Source organism: Hylobates moloch, unplaced genomic scaffold (genome assembly GCF_009828535.3).
Source record: "Hylobates moloch isolate HMO894 unplaced genomic scaffold, HMol_V3 SCAFFOLD_3, whole genome shotgun sequence".
Taxonomy (NCBI): Eukaryota; Metazoa; Chordata; class Mammalia; order Primates; family Hylobatidae; genus Hylobates; species Hylobates moloch.
This window is the reverse complement of record NW_026652278.1, coordinates 63,936,033-63,952,365: the sequence shown is the minus strand read 5'-3', so window position 1 is coordinate 63,952,365 and position 16,333 is coordinate 63,936,033. Positions and strand designations below refer to the sequence as shown.

At 45.6% G+C, this 16,333-nt stretch overlaps 1 protein-coding gene across 4 annotated transcripts in view; it reads right to left on the bottom strand.

Annotated features, from left to right (window-relative positions):
- Nucleotides 1-11,729, bottom strand: part of CCAR1 (cell division cycle and apoptosis regulator 1) — a 75,311-nt gene extending 63,582 nt beyond the window's left edge. The window contains exons 1-2 of one of the 4 annotated variants that reach the window (XM_032138677.2): nt 11,589-11,729; nt 10,297-10,418 (exon numbers count right to left, since the gene is read on the bottom strand). In XM_032138677.2, coding sequence (XP_031994568.1) covers nt 10,297-10,369 — 73 coding nt within the window. In that variant the 5' untranslated portion in view covers nt 10,370-10,418; nt 11,589-11,729. Of the gene's footprint in view, nt 1-10,296; nt 10,419-11,021; nt 11,102-11,464 lie in introns of those variants that run through there. The other 3 variants (XM_032138686.2, XM_032138695.2, XM_032138706.2) reach the window with 3 other exon arrangements.
- Nucleotides 11,730-16,333: the final 4,604 nt, after the last annotated feature.

Genomic DNA, 16,333 nt, shown 5'->3' with positions numbered 1-16,333 from the left:
CTGCATTTGACATTTTAAAATCCGTGATTCAAGTATAAGTATCATAACATCACTTTCATCCACCTGAACCACAGCCTTAGATTTGCTGTTTCACTCTGCTGGTACCAACTCCTACAACCCTGGGAAGTACTGACAGTTGCCACAGCAGAAGTGCTCAGAGCCAAAATCGCGGAATGTCTATTTTTTCTTATAATTTTTTCGGGTGTTCTGTATTCTGGCAGCATACAACAGTCCAGCACCAAGTAGGTAAGATGACATCCAATACCCACACTTCTCTCTTCTACACCTGACAGTCCATGTGACGAGTTAGAAACAAGACAATTTCAGCTAGGTACTGCGGCTCACGCCTGTAATCCCAGCACTTTGGGAGGCCAAGGTGGGTGAATTGCTTGAGGCCAGGAGTTCGAGACCAGCCTGGCAAACATGGCAAAACCCCATCTCTACTCGAAATACAAAAATTAGCCAGGCGTGATGGCCCATGCCTGTAATCCCAGCTTCTTCGGAGGCTGAGGCACTTGTTTGAACCCAGGAGGTAGAGGTTGCAGTAAGCCGAGATTGTGCCACTGCACTCCAGCCTGGATGACAGAGCAAGATTCTACAAAAAAAAAAAAAAAAAAAAAAGAAACAAGCCAATTTAACAAGTAATGAAGATTTCGACTGCTAGGAAAAATTGATGGGAAGATAATTTACACTGCAGTAGAGTAGTTGCTTCACACCACTAGGTACTTATTCAAATTTTGTGAAATCAAATTTTGTGAATGTGATTTTATCTTTTATAAATATATAACAGTTCTTTTCTAAATCACTTATACTTGAGACTTTAATTTCAATGAAGTGTATTTCATTAAACATTTATTAATGCTCCCCTTTGTGGACATTTGAGAAGCTATCCTTGAATATTTTTATATGTGCATTCTACACTCAATGTGAATTATTAGAATCAACATTCTGCAAGTAATTCTGTAATCTGCAAAGTACAAAAGTATTAATCTCTGATTTAATCTCCCTCACACACATAAATAGCCAAACATGTGTCATTTGAAGATCTTTTCCAATTATACATATTGAAGCACTTTGATCCTTCACTTTTACTTCAATATGATTGTCAAAGGTCCCATACCACAATCACAATAGATACTTATCACTATGTATTTATATCACAAATAACTAAATGAAATGAGACCAAAATGACCACAGGCTATCTACTAAATAAAATTTAGGCCAGGCACAGTGGCTTATATTGGTAATCCCAGCAATTTGGGAGGGCACAGTGAGCACACTGCTTGAGCCCAGGAATTTGAGGGCAGCCTGGGCAACAAGGCAAAACCCTGTCTCTACAAAAAATATAAAAAATTTGGTAGTACATGGTGACGCAAACCTGTAGTCCCAGCTACCCAGGAGGCTGAGGTGGGTGGATCACCTGAGCCCAGGATATCAACGCTACAGCGAGTGTGACTGCACCACTGTACTCCGGCCTGTGTGACAGAGTGAGGCCCTGTCTCAAAAAATTAAATTAAAAAAATTAAGGGTTAAGTTTTCTGAAACCACCTTTAAGGATAAAAATATATTCTTTTTTGGCCAGGCGCAGTGGCTCACGCCTGTAATCCCATCACTTTGGGAGGCTGAGGTGGGCGGATCACAAGGTGAAGAGATCGAAACCATCCTGGCCAAAATGGTGAAACCCTGTCTCTACTAAAAACACAAAAATTAGTGGGGCGTGGTGGCACGTGCCTATAGTCCCAGCCACTCAGCAGGCTGAGGTAGGAGAATCACTTGAACCCAGGAGGTGGAGGTTACAGTGAGCCGAGACCCTGCCATTGCACTCCAGTCTGGGCAACAGAGCCAGACTCCATCTCAAAAAAATAAAAAAATAAATAAATAAATAAATAAATAAGTAAATACTCTTTTTTAAAAACTACAATCAGTTTCATATGACTAAAATAGTCATGTTATATTATTAACATAATTATTTATTGACCACAAGGTATCACTAAAACACAAAAGAGGGGCTGGGCGCAGCGGCTCACCCCTGTAATCCCAGCACTTAGGGAAGGTGACACGGGTGGATCAAGGGGGGTTAGGAGTTTGAGACCAGCCTGACCAACATGGTGAAACCCCGTCTCTACTAAAAATACAAAAATTAGCCGGGTGTGGTGGCACGCGTGCCTGTAATCCCAGCTACTCAGGAGGCTGAGGCAGAAGAATCGCTTGAACACGGGAGGTGGAGGTTGCAGTGAGCCGAGATTGTACCACTGCACTCCAGCCTGGGCGACAAGAGCGAAACTCCATCGCAATTAAAAAAAAAAAAGGTAAGTCATCTTTCTGAAATAATGAATAAAATTCAAAACCTTGCGGAACATGTTGGTGCACACAGGAGCCTAAGGCAGAAGGACTGCTTCCATCTAAGGGTTCAAATCCAGCCTAGGCAACATAGCAAGACCCCACTCTAAAAAAGAAATTTTTAAACACTTTAAAATTCAAGGTGGGAGGAGGGGCAAGGGACAGCATTAGGAGATATACCTAACGCTAAATGACGAGTTAATGGGTGCAGCACACCAACATGGCACATGGATACATATGTAACAAATCTGCATATTGTGCACATGTACCCTAAAACTTAAAGTATAATAATAATAATTTAAAAATAAAATAAAATAAAATTCAAAATTTCAAACTGACCCAAGAAATGTTTTTTTTTTTTTTTTTTTTTTTAAGACGGAGTTTTGCTTAATCCTCCTGACCCAGCCTCCTGAGGGACTACTGGCATGTGCCACCACATTGGTCTTAAACTCCTGGAATCAAGCGACCCTCTCAAAGTGCTGGGATTACAAGAGTAAGTCACCACAAGCTGGGCGCGGTGGCTAATGCCTGTAATCCCAGCACTTTGGGAGGCTGAGGCGGGTAGATCACGAGGTCAGGAGATCGAGACCATCCTAGCTAACACAGCGAAACCCTGACTCTACTAAAAATACAAAAAATTAGCCGGGCGTGGTGACAGGCGCCCGTAGTCCCAGCTACTCAGGAGGCTGAGGCAGGAGAATGGCACGAACCCGGGAGGCGGAGCTTGCAGTGAGCCGAGATCTCGCCACTGCACTCCAGCATGGGCGACAGAGCAAGACTCCGTCTCAAAATAAATAAATAAATAAATAAATAAAACAAAAAAGAGTAAGTCACCACGCCTGGCTACAAAATAATATTTTAAATATAACCTATTACAAGTGTTATGATCTGGCCGGGCGTGGTGGCTCATGCTTGTAATCCCAGCACTTTGGGAGGCCGAAGCGGGCGGATCACGAGGTCAGGAGATCAAGACCACGGTGAAACCCTGTCTCTACTAAAAAAAAAATACAAAAAATTAGCCGGGCATAGTGGCGGGCGCCTGTAGTCCCAGCTACTCAGAGAGGCTGAGGCAGGAGAATGGCGTGAACCCGGGAGGCAGAGCTTGCAGTGAGCCGAGATTGCACCATTGCACTCCAGCCTGGGCGACAGAGTGAGATTCCGTCTCCAAAAAAAAAAAAAAAACAAACAAAAAAACACAAGTGTTATGATCTTATATAACTGTACTGTCCAACTCATTACCCACCAAACACATGTGGCTATTTCATTTAAATTAATAACAACGTAAAATTACAAATTCAGTTCCTCAGTCACACTAAGTATATTTCAGGGGCTTAACAGTCACACATAGTGGGTATCATAGTATACAATGCAGATATAGCACATGCTCATTACCACAGAAAGTTCTACTTATTGGACAGGGCTTTTTTTTTCTTTTGGGACAGAGTCCAGCTGTATCGCCCAGGTTGGAGTGCAATGGCGCAATCTCGGCTCACTGCAACCTGTCTCCCGGGTTAAAGTGATTCTCCTGCCTCAGCCTCCCGAGTAGCTGGGATTACAGGCGCCCACCACCATGCCCAGCTTATTTTTGTATTTTTAGTAGAGACAGGGTTTCACCAGGTTGGCTGAATGGGTCTCAAACTCCTGACCTCAGGCGATCCACCTGTCTGGCCTCTCAAAGTGCTGGGATTACAGGCGAGAGCCACTCACGCCCAGCCTGGACAGTGCTATTCTATAAGGAAAAGGAAAAGCCTTATTGTTATATAAGATTCTTATACCCTCTATAATGTCCTAACAGATGACAGCTCTTCCCCTCTCAGAGGGAAGTCCTTTGGAAGTGATGACTAGTGCTCCTGGCAATAGCCTCTTCTTACTACAATTCAAGTAACTGTTGGCCAATCCCCTTAGGCAGTTGAACACACCATTCATAAGCTGAGTGATCCTTTGAAGGCAGAAATTTGAGACCAGCCTGGGCAACAAAGTGAGACCCTGTCTCAAAAAACAAACAAAAACAACCAAAAAAAAAACCTCCAGGATTATTTTTGGATGTCTTTTTCCCTTAGCTAAAAAGATTAAAAAAAAAAATCAAAAAATGAAATGGATGTTTAAATAATATATGAAATGGGTGACAATAGGTCTGAATCTGGTAAATCCACCTCCATATTTTAATAGTTTAAATACAGATACACATGTAAATATTTTTCATCAAATATACTGAAGGTACCTCTACAACCAATAATTGATCTAAGGCCAGGCACAGTGGCTCACACCTGTAATCCCAGCATTTTGGGAGGCCAAGGCGGATAGATCACCTGAGGTCAGGAGTTTGAGAGCAGCCTGGACAACATGGTGAAACCCTGTCTCTACTAAATATACAAAAATTAGCCGGGTATGGTAGCAAGCCTATAGCCCCAGATATTCAGGAGGCTGAGGCAGGAGAATTGCTTGAACCCTGGAGGCGGAAGTTACAGTGAGCTGAGATCATGCCACTGAACTCCAGCCTAAGCAGAGTGAGACAGACTCCAGCCTGAGCAGACAGAGCGAGACTCCATGTTCAAAAAAATAAAATAAGGTAATTGATCTAAGGGCTACTTAAAGATTTGATTGACTGGTCACTGACTGGTGAGTCACTGGCCATTTCTCTCAATGTCTCTTTACACAACAGAAATTTTCAAAACTAAAAGCTCTGGTCCCTAGAACGGCTGTCACTGAAGACGTATCAAAGTACTTCAGGTAGGATATGGAAAAATATGGTAAATATTAAGAATATATTTCAAGGGGTGAGAAAAATGAAAAATAGGGCCAGAAAAATAAGACCTTGAAAACCATCCTAGAATCTGAACTGTATTCTAAAACGCCTTGAAGATACTTTTGCAAATGAATGAGAAAATGAAGAAATAGAAGATAAAATGAACCACAATTCTGAGGTCCTAACACTGACTCTGCTATGACCTCCTGTGAGACCTAAACAAATTTTTTTCACCGTCCTTGGCCTCAATTTCCTCATCTCTTGGAGAATTAAGTTGGGATAGAATCTAGCTTAGCTTTGGGAGGCCACGATGGGCAGATTGTCTGAGCTCAGGAATTCAACACCAGCCGGGGTAAGATGGCAAAACCCCATCTTTACTAAAAATAAAACCCACAAAATTAGCCGGGAGTGGTGACACACGCCTGTAGTCCCAGCTACAGTCCCAAAGGCTGAGGCACAAGAATCACTTGAACCCAGGAGGCGGAGATTGCAGTGAGCCCAGATCGTGCCACTGCACTCCAGCCTGGGTGACAGAGCAAGACTCTGTCAAAAAAAAAAAAAAAATCTAGTTTAGGCCTGATCCAGCTTTGAAAAAAATTGTGATTTTTTTTTTTTTGAGAGGGAGTCTTGCTCATCGCCCAGGCTGCAGTACAATGGCGCAATCTGGGCTCACTGCAACCTCCACCTCCAGGTTCAAGTGATTCTCCTGCCTCAGCCTCCTGAATAGCTGGGATTACAGATGCACACCACCGTGTCCGGCTAATTTTTGTATTTTTAGTAGAGACGGGGTTTCACCACGTTGGCCAACCTGGTCTCGGACTCCTGACCTCATGATCTGCCTGCCATGGCCTCCCAAAGTGCTGGGATTACAGGCGTGAGCCACCACGCCCAGCCAAAATTCTGTGATTTTGACAGAAACTATGTTTTAGGAATATCACATCTGATGGATGCACTGGAGCTGGAGGAAAAATAAGAATTATCACATATAGTAACTAAGAAAGAAAAACAAATAAAAGCAAGCAGTTAGAACTGAAAATAATAATACTAAAGATAAGAGTATCACTACCAAGCCAGAGATGGGAGGAGAAAAGCTTCCTTAGGAAAGTGAGGATCTATGGTAAGCACTGTGGATTAGGATACAAAGGTTTAAGAATGTCAAGAGCCAGGCGCAGTGGCTCACGCCTGTAATCCCAGCACTTTGGGAGGCCGAGGCGGGCGGATCATGAGGTCAGGAGATCGAGACCATCCTGGCTAACATGGTGAAACCCGGTCTCTACTAAAAATACAGAAAATTGCCGGGTGTGGTGGCTCACTCCTGTAATCCCAGTACTTTGGGAGGCCAAGGTGTCGGATCACGGGGTCAGGAAATCAAGACCATCTTGGCTAACAGGGTGAAACCCAGGCTCTACTAAAAATATAAAAAAATTAGCCGGGCGTGGTGGCACATGCCTATAGTCCCAGCTACTTGGGAGGCTGAGGCACGAGAATCGCTTGAACCTGGGAGGCGGAGCTTGCAGTGAGCCAAGATCATGCCACTGCACTCCAGCCTGGGCAACAGAGCGAGACGCAATCTCAAAAAAAAAAAAGAAAAAAAAAATTAAAACCCTGAAGTAAGTACCCATTTCTTTTTTTTTTTTTTTTTGGGACAGGGTCTCACTCTGTCACCCAGGCTGGAATATGGCGGAACTATCACAGCTCACTGTAGCCTAGACCTCCCAAGGTTTAAGCAATCTTCATGCCTCAGCCTCCCCAATAGCTGAGACTACAGGCGTGCTCTACCACACCTGGCTAATTTTTGAGTTTCTGCAGATGGGGTTTCGCTATATTGCCCAGGCTGGTCTTGGACTCCTGGATGCAACTGATCCTCCTGCCTCAGCCTCCCAAAGTGCTGGGATTACATACATGAGCCACTGTGCCAGGCCTCCATGTCTTTAAGGAGAAAGGTCACCAAGATATAATCATTTCCATCAAATTTTAGAACACTGAAGTTAGAAGATCACAGTGTCTCCGAAATTGACCTCGAATTAAAAAACAATATTTTAAGCAAATAAAATGCAGCAAAGAGTAAGAGATATAAAATAAATAAAAATACATTCAAATTAAAAGACAATCAAAATCTCATTCTGTAGAAGTCTTGGGAAACTTATTTGAAATCCCTAAACACAACTGGTTTCATTCAAGCAAAACATTCTGAATCTACAGGAGTTAAAGCTTTTAAGAGTCAACAAATAAATCAAAAAATGACCAAAAGAAAAAATTCTTCCTAAAAAGATTGGGAAGAATGTAAAGCTTCAGTAACATTTTCCATTTACTTTGAAAATGACATTTTGTTAACTTCATTTTTATTTATTTTTTTGAGCTGGAGTATCACTCTGTTGCTCAGGCTGGAGTACAGTGGTGCCATCTCGGCTCACTGCAACCTCTGCCACGCCCGTCTAATTTTTGTATTTTTAGTAGAGAGGAGGTTTCACTGTGTTGGCCAAGCTGGTCTCGAACTCCTGACCTCAGTGATATGCCCACCTCCACCTCCCAAAGCGCTGGGATTACAGTGAGCCACCGCACCAGGCTTTGACGACTTTATTTTGAAAACGTAAATATTCTTTTACTGCTTTTACGACTATCTTTTTTTTTTTTTAAGACAGAGTTTCTCTCTTGTTGCCCAGGCTAGAGCGCAATGGCGCAATCTGAGCATCTGAGCTCACCGCAACCTCCGCCAGGTTCAAGAAATTTTCCTGCTGCAGGATCCCGAGTAGTTGGGATTACAGACACGTGCCACCACGCCAGGCTAATTTTGTATTTTTAGTAGAGACAGGGTTTCTCCATGTTTGTCAGGCTGGTCTTGAACTCCCAACCTCAGGTGATCTGCCCGCCTTGGCCTCCCAAAGTGCTGGGATTACAGGCGTGAGCCACTGCGCCCAGCAGCTTTTACAACTATCTTTTTCCTTTGTCTAGTAACTAAATTCTTCAGAGTTGGTTTTCTTTCTTTTTCTTTACCTTTTTTGAGACCAGGTCTCACTCAGACTGGAGTGCAATGGGACCATCATGGCTCACTGCAACCTTGACCTCCCTGACTCAAGCAATCCTTCTACCTCAACCTCCCTGAACAGCTAGAACCACAGGTACATAACACCAGGTCCAGGTAATTTTTTTTTTTTAATGTAGTTTTTCAACTTTAAATTCAAACAACTGCCTAGTCCTGGTAGTTCACACCTGTAATCCCAGCACTTTAGGAGGCCAAGATGGGAGGATCACATGAGCCCAAAAGTTCAAGGCCTACCTGGGTAACAAATTGAGACCTCTGCCTCAATTTTTTTGGAGAGAGTCTCCCTTTATCACCCAGACTGGAGTGTAGCGTTGCGATATCGGCTCACTCAACCTCTGCCTCCCCGGTTCAAGCAATTCTCCTGCCTCAGCCTCCTGAGTAGCTGGGATTACGGGCATGTGCCAACACGCCAAGCTAATTTTTGTATTTTTTTAGGAAGACATAAGATTTCACCATGTCGGCCAGACTGGTCTCCGAACTCCTGACCTCAGGTGAACTGCCCACCTTGGCCTCCCAAAATGCTGGGATTACAGGCATGAGAGACTTCACCTAGCCTAAATACACTTTTTTTTTTCTGAGACGGAGTTTTGCTCTTGTTGCCCAGGCTGGAGTGCAGTGGTGCGATCTCGGCTCACCATAACCACCGCCTCCCATGTCCAAGCAATTCTCCTGCCTCAGCCTCCCAAGTAGCTAGGATTACAGGCATGCACCACCATGCCCAGCCAGTTTTGTATTTTTAGTAGAGATAGGGTTTCTCCATGTTGGTCAGGCTGGTCTTGAACTCCTGACTTCAGGTGATCCACCCACCTCAGCCTCCCAAAGTGCTGGGATTACAGGTGTGAACCACTGCGCCCAGCCTACATTTACTTTTTTTTTTTTTTTCTTTTTGAGATGGAGTCTTGCTCTGTCACCCGGGCTAAAGTGCAGTGGCACAATCTCAGCTCCCTGCAAGCTTCACCTCCTGGGTTCACGCCATTCTCCTGCCTCAGCATCCCGAGTAACTGGGACTACAGGTGCCCGCCACCATGCCCGACTAATTTTTTTGTATTTTTAGTAGAGACGGGGTTTCACCATGTTAGCCAGGATGGTCTCGATCTCCTGACCTTGTGATCCGCCCCCCTCAGCCCCCAAAGTGCTGGGATTACAGGCATGAGTCACCGTGCCTGGCCCATTTACTTTTAAATATAACTCATGAATACTGACAACATGCCAAATACAGTATACTCTATAATGAATGAGTGGCTAACCTCTAAGAGAATTAAATCAATTAAAAGTTAATCTAAGGTATTAAAAAACTACAAAACTGCCGGGCGCGGTGGCTCACGCCTGTAATCCCAGCACTTTGGGAGGCCGAGGCGGGCGGATCACGAGGTCAGGAGACCGAGAGCCTCCTGGCTAACACGGTGAAACCCCGTCTCTACTAAAAATACAAAAAAAAAAAAAAAAATTAGCCAGGCATGGTGGCGGGCGCCTGTAGTCCCAGCTACTCGGGAGGCTGAGGCAGGAGAATGGCGTGAACCCGGGAGGCGGAGCTTGCAGTGAGCCGAGATTGCGCCACTACACTCCAGCCTGGGCGACAGAGCAAGACTCCATCTCAAAATAAATAAATAAATAAATAAATAAAAATAAAAATAAATAAATGTTTGGAAAAAAAAAAACTACAAAATTGTCCAAACTGCTATGTAAAACAGCTTTTTTGTTAGTTGATCTATGGATTTTTAAAGGAGCTTCACAGAGAAAGTTAATGAATTCACGATTTGCAAACACTTTACAATATCAGAATATCAGAACAGCCTAATTCATGTTGTGTTGTTTTGTTTCTTTGAGACAGAGTATCACTCTGTCGCCTAGGCTGGAGTGCAGTGGCGTGATCTTGGCTAACTGCAACCTCCACCTACTGGGTTCAAGGGATTCTCCTGCCTCAGCCTCCTGAGTACCTAGGATTACGGGCGCGTGCCACTAGGCCCGGCTAATTTTAGTATTTTTAGTAGAGACAGGGTTTCACCATGTTGGCCAGGCTGGTTGCGAACTCCTGACCTCGTGCTCCACCTCCTCTGCTTCCCAAAGTGCTAGGATAACAGGCGTGAGCCACCACCCCGGCCCTAATTCACGTAGTTTTAACAGGTTCCACACAAACAATTAAAGTACATGTATTTAGAAGCCTGACCTGGCTGTGATACCGCAGTGGCTGTAAACTGAGTAGCCCATGGCGGATTCTTCTGTCCTCCAAACTGAGCCATGATGCAAAAGGAAAAAAACCTTCCCTTGTTTGTCTTCTATAGCATCGATCTATCAAGAAAAGGATCCACATTTTAAAGTCCAACCAAGCTACAGATATCACAAAAGGATATTATAATAGAAAGAAATGTTTAATGTGTCAAAGACGTCTTCGCAGATTTCAGCAGAAACAACAACTGTAAGTAGAAAACGGGCAAATGAACATCCAAAATGCAGCAAAAACATTTTACATCAAGTAGATCACCAAAAGTGCCCTATTTTACAAGATAACATTAGGGGGAGACTCACAAAAAGCACTCCTTTCTGGGACTACAAATTGTCACATTTAAACGGAAGACCATCTGCTGTATCCACCCAATTGTTAACAAAAAGTTCACAACTTTATATTCATAGGAAATATAGCCTGCGTGTTTCTTCCGGCAATGGGTTCGGGAGTGAGGCCAGGATAAGGTTAAAACCAACAACGGATATTGGGACAAGACCCCCATCACAGGTATTTAAGGATATCATTTAAATAACAACATCTCTACTTTCCAGAGTAGAGAAGGAACCTAGGGGGCTTCTTTTCCATCCCCGACCTCGAGGGAAAAGGCCGTTGAGTTAATGAATGTCCCTTAAAGAACTACTGGGAAAACCCCTCCCCCAAAGACAAACCAGAAAAGGCGAAGATTCTCCGCCCGCGCACCCCCTCCTCGGCCGCCGCGACCCTCAAGGGCCAGAGCCCGGCCGTCCATCTTCTTCCAGTCCCAGCTCCGTGCCGGCCGCCGGCGACGGAAGGCGGAACCCACCGCCCCACGACACTCGATGGATCCCGAGAGCCCTGGGCTCGTTTACCACGCACGGAGAAAGCCTCTATTCCCCAAGACCACGCCGCCGGGAGCCGCCACGACGTCCCGGGCCGGGGGGCCAGGAGAGTAAAACCGCAGCGGCTCGGGAGCAATGGGGCGGCGGACGGCAGCGTCGCCATGCTGAGGCTGAGGGGTGCTGGGGGCACCTGAGGAGCCAAGTGGTGGGGGAGGGGCTGGCCGCGCAGGGCCTGCTCCGACCCGCACAAAAGGGACCGCGTCCCTCCCGTCCCAGTCCCACAAGAGCCCCACCGTCGCCGCCCGGGGCCGCCGGGCTACCCAAAAGATCGCTCCTGGCCCTTCTACAGATCCGACAGGCTGTTAAGAGACCCGGCGTAGCCGCCCACCGCTCCAACTACGGGGACCAGACCTTCACCTGAGTCGGGTCCCGGCTAACATCGAAGCCATTTCAAACCCGTCAGCCCCAGGCGCATGCGCCAACTTCCCCCTCTTCCTCCACGCCGCTCCCCTCCTCCACATCTCCCGGAGGAACGGCGCTTACTGGCTGACGTTCTGCGTGCGCGCTTCCCTCACCGCTCAATACGCCTGGCCCTTTCGCTACGAAGGGGGAAATAGAGCGCGCCTAAGGGTTGCCTTGGCCTCGCTTAACAATGAGCGGGGCTATATGTCTTGCGCTTGCTCTGAAGGAAGGGCTTTCCTTTGGGTGGGAAGGGAAGAAATGGCGGTCACGTGATCCGATCCAGCCCGCCGCCATTTTATGTTTAACCTTTTTTTTATTACCTAGTGCCATTGGGAGAAAGGATATACCCTGTAACATTCTTTTTTTCTTTATTGTTATACTTTAAGTTATAGAGTACATGTGCACAACGTGCAGGTTTGTTACATATGTATACATGTGCCATGTTGGTGTGCTGCACCCGTTAAGTCGTCATTTACATTAAGTATCTCTCCTAATGCTATCCCTCCCCCCTCCCCCCTCCCCCCACCCCACGACAGGCCCCGGTGTGTGATGTTCTCCACCCTGTGTCTAAGTGTTCTCATTGTTCAATTCCCACCTATGAGTGAGAACATGTGGTGTTTGGTATTCTGTCCTTGCGATAGTTTACTCAGAATGATGGTTTCGCCGGGCGTGGTGGCTCACGCCTGTAATGCCAGCACTTTGGGAGGCCGTGGCGGGCGGATCACGAGGTCAGGAGATCGAGACCATACTGGCTAAAATGGTGAAACCCCATCTCTACTAAAAATACAAAAAAATTAGCCGGGCATGGTGGCAGGCGCCTGTAGTCCCAGCTACTCAGGAGGCTGAGGCGGGAGAATGGCGTGAACCCGGGAGGCGGGGCTTGCAGTGAGCCGAGGTCGCGCCACTGCATTCCAGCCTGGGCAACAAAGCGAGACTCCGACTCAAAAAAAAAAAAAAAAAAAAAGATGGTTTCTAGCTTCACCCATGTCCCTACAAAGGAGACGAACTCATCCTTTTTTATGGCTGCATAGTATTCCATGGTGTATATGTGCCACATTTTCTTAATCCAGTCTATCATTGATGGACATTTGAGTTGGTTCCAAGTCTTTGCTATTGTGGATAGTGCCGCTATAAACATACGTGTGCATGTGTCTTTATAGCAGCATGATTTATAATCCTTTGGGTATACACCCAGTAATGGGATGGCTGGGTCAAATGGTATTTCTAGTTCTAGATCCTTGAGGAATCGCCACACTGTCTTCCACAATGGTTGAACTAGTTATACCTTGTAACATTCTTAACTCATCTTAAAAATTGAGATAAAATTAGGCTGGGCGCGGTGGCTCACGCCTGTAATCCCAGCACTTTGGGAGGCCGAGGCAGGTGGAACACCTGAGGTCAGGAGTTCAAGACCAGCCTGGCCAACATGGTGAAACCCCACCTGTACTAAAAATACAAAAATTAGCCAGGCGTGGTGGCGCATGCGTATAATCCCAGCTACTCAGGGAGCTGAGGCAGGAGAATTGCTTGAACCCAGGAGGCGGAGGTTGCAGTGAGCTGAGATCACGCCATTGCACTCCAGCCTGGGCAACAAAAGCAACATTCAGTCTCAAAAAAAGAGTACAATTCAGTGGCTTTTAGTATAGTCATAAGGTTGTGCAACCACCCCTACCACTACTTCAAGAACCTCTACATCACCGGAAAAAGAAGCCCATACCTGTTAAGCAGTAGCCCCCAATCCCTGATCTTCCCAGTCTCAGGCAACCACTAAGATTTCTGTATCCTAGACATTTCCTATGAATAGGATCATACAATATGTGGCCTTTTATGTGTTGGTTTTCTTTGTTTTAGCACATTGATTTCAGGGTTCATCCATGTTGTGGCATGTATCAGAACTCATTCCATTTTATGACTAACATTGCGCTTTCTTTCTCTTTCTTTCTTTCTTCTCTTTTCTTTTCTTTTCTTTCTTCTTTCTTTTTTTGAGACGGAGTCTCGCTCTGTCCCCCAGGCTGGAGTGCAGTGGCGCAATCTCAGCTCACTGCAAGCTCCGCCTCCCGGATTCACGCCATTCTCCTGCCTCAGCCTCCGGAGTAGCTGGGACTACAGGCGCCCACCGCCACGCCCGGCTAATTTTTTGTACTTTTAGTACAGACGGGGTTTCACCGTGTTAGCCAGGATGGTCTCGATCTCCTGACCTCGTGATCCACCCGCCTCGGCCTCCCAAAGTGCTGAGATTACAGAGGTGAGCCACCGCGCCCGGCCACATTGCGCATTCTTTAATATTTTTTCCAAATTTAAGGAATCTTTTTATTTTCTCTTAAGCTATCTGTAACTTACAGCAATTTGGTAAAATATACCTTTGTGAACAAAGGTAAAACTTATTTTTTCTCCCCATCTGATCCCTCCAGAATTCAGAAACTATTAGTATTCTTATTTTCATGACAGTATAGTAATATGCATAAATTCAATATGAATTTGATAACCTTGTAACACTACACAGTTAGAGACATTGGTTTCATTGCCAAGACTTTAACACATACGTGATATTTTCAGATATGATCAGACAACTTAAAAAAAATAAGCTTCACTTTATGGAGCCAATAAGGTCTGGCTTTTAAGTGAGTAAAGGATGTCTCAGAAACCTTAAGATGCTTTGGGGCTTAAGATACTTTAGCCTCTTAAGAGGAATTCATCCAAATCCATAGGTATTGCAAGCAAAATCTGATGGCAAGTCCTTGGCTGGGCTTCATACCCTTAAAGGGCTTTTTAATTTTATTTATTTATTTATTTATTTATTTATTTATTTATTTAGACGGAGTCTCACTCTGTCGCCCAGGCTGGAGTGCGGTGGCGCAACCTCGACTCACTGCAAGCTCCGCCCCGCGGGTTCACGCCATTCCCGGGCCTCAGCCTCTCGAGTAGCTAGAACTACAGGCGCCCGCCACCGCGCCAGCCACCACGCCCGGCTAATTTGTTTTTGTACTTTTAGTAGAGACAGGGTTTTACCGTGTTAGCCAGGGGTGGTCCCGATTTCCTAACCTGGTGATCCGCCCGCCTCGGCCTCCCAAAGTGCTGGGATTACAGGCGTGAGCCACTGCGCCTGGCCAAAGGGCTTTTAAAAGTCCAATTTGAGAGATATGTTCATTCGTTTATTCCTTTCCCTATGAACCCACTGAGGAAGAATCCTGAAAGTCTCTCTTCTGGACAAGCACAGTGGCTCACACCTGTAATCCCAACACTTTGAGAGGCTAAGGTGGGAGGGTTGCTTGAAGCCGAAAGTTCAAGACCAGCAGCCTAGGCAACATAGCAAGACCCCTGTCTCTATTCTTAAAAATTAAAATTAAAGTCTCTGTTTTCATTGTCATTATGAGCCTGAACACCTATGGAAGCTCTTCAGCAGAGGACTGGGCTTTGAAACAACTGATAAAATTAGCTGGGTGTGATGGCATGACCTGTAATCCCAGCTACTCCAGAGGCTGAGGCAGGAGAATCACTTGAACCAAAGAGGCGGAGGTTGCAGTGAGCCAAGATGGCACCCTTGCACTCCAGCCTGGGCGACAGAGCAAGTCTCCCTCTAAGAAAAGGGGGAGGGGAGGGGAGGGGGAATGGAAGGGGGAACCAATGAGAGATCCTGAGGAGCCATTTTAAACAATGGGGAACACTCAGATTGTGTAGTAATGAGAGATCCAAACACCAAACAGTCCAGGGGCTTTCAGTTTGTCATGTATGCCACTGTGGAGACGATGGATACAACATGAATGCAAGGTCACACAAGGAGGATGGAAGAATTGTGGAGCCCAAGAAAGCTGTCCTAAGATTCTCAGATTCTTAAGATTCTGGCCAGGGGTGGTGGCTCACGCCTGTAATCCCAGCACTTTGGAAAGCCAAGGTGGGCATATCGTCTAAAGTCAGGAGTTTGAGACCAGCCTGGCCAACATGGCAAAACCCCGTCTCTACTAAAAAATACAAAAAATTAGCCGGGTGTGGTAGTGGGCACATGTAATCCCAGCTACTTGGGAGGCTGAGGCAAGGGAATCGCTTAAACCTGGGAGGCAGAGGTTGCAGTGAAGCGAGATCACGCCATTGCACTTCAGCCTGGGTAACAGAGTGAGACTCTGTCTCAAAAAAAAAATAAAAATAAAAAGCCTAAGATCAAAATCAATCACTATTCTTCCTATACTTATGTAAATAATGAGGTCAAGTTTAATGACTAGACTTACTTTGCAAACAAGTCAGCCTTTGATCATCGTTAATAAAAATAACAGTGATTTTAGAGACAATATAGTTTCAATGGAAAACTATAGAACATCCTCGTAATTATCAAGTTCTAGTCTTGGCCAGGCGCAGTGGCTCATGCCTGTAATCCCAGCACTTTGGGAGGCTGAGGTGGGCGGATCACCTGAGGTTGGGAGTTCAAGACCAGCCTGACCAACATGGTGAAAACCTGTCTCTACTAAAAATACAAAATTAGCTGGGCGTGGTGGCAGGTGCCTGTAATCCCAGCTACTCCGGAGGCTGAGGCAGGAGAATTGCTTGAACCCAGGAGGCAGAGGTTGCAGCGAGCTGAGATTGTGCCATTGCACTCCAGCCTGGGCAACAATAGCAAAACTCCGTCTCATAATTAAAAAAAAAAAAAAAATTCTAGTCTTTTTTTTTTTTTTCTTTTTTTTTTTTTTGAGACGGAGTCTCGCTCTGTC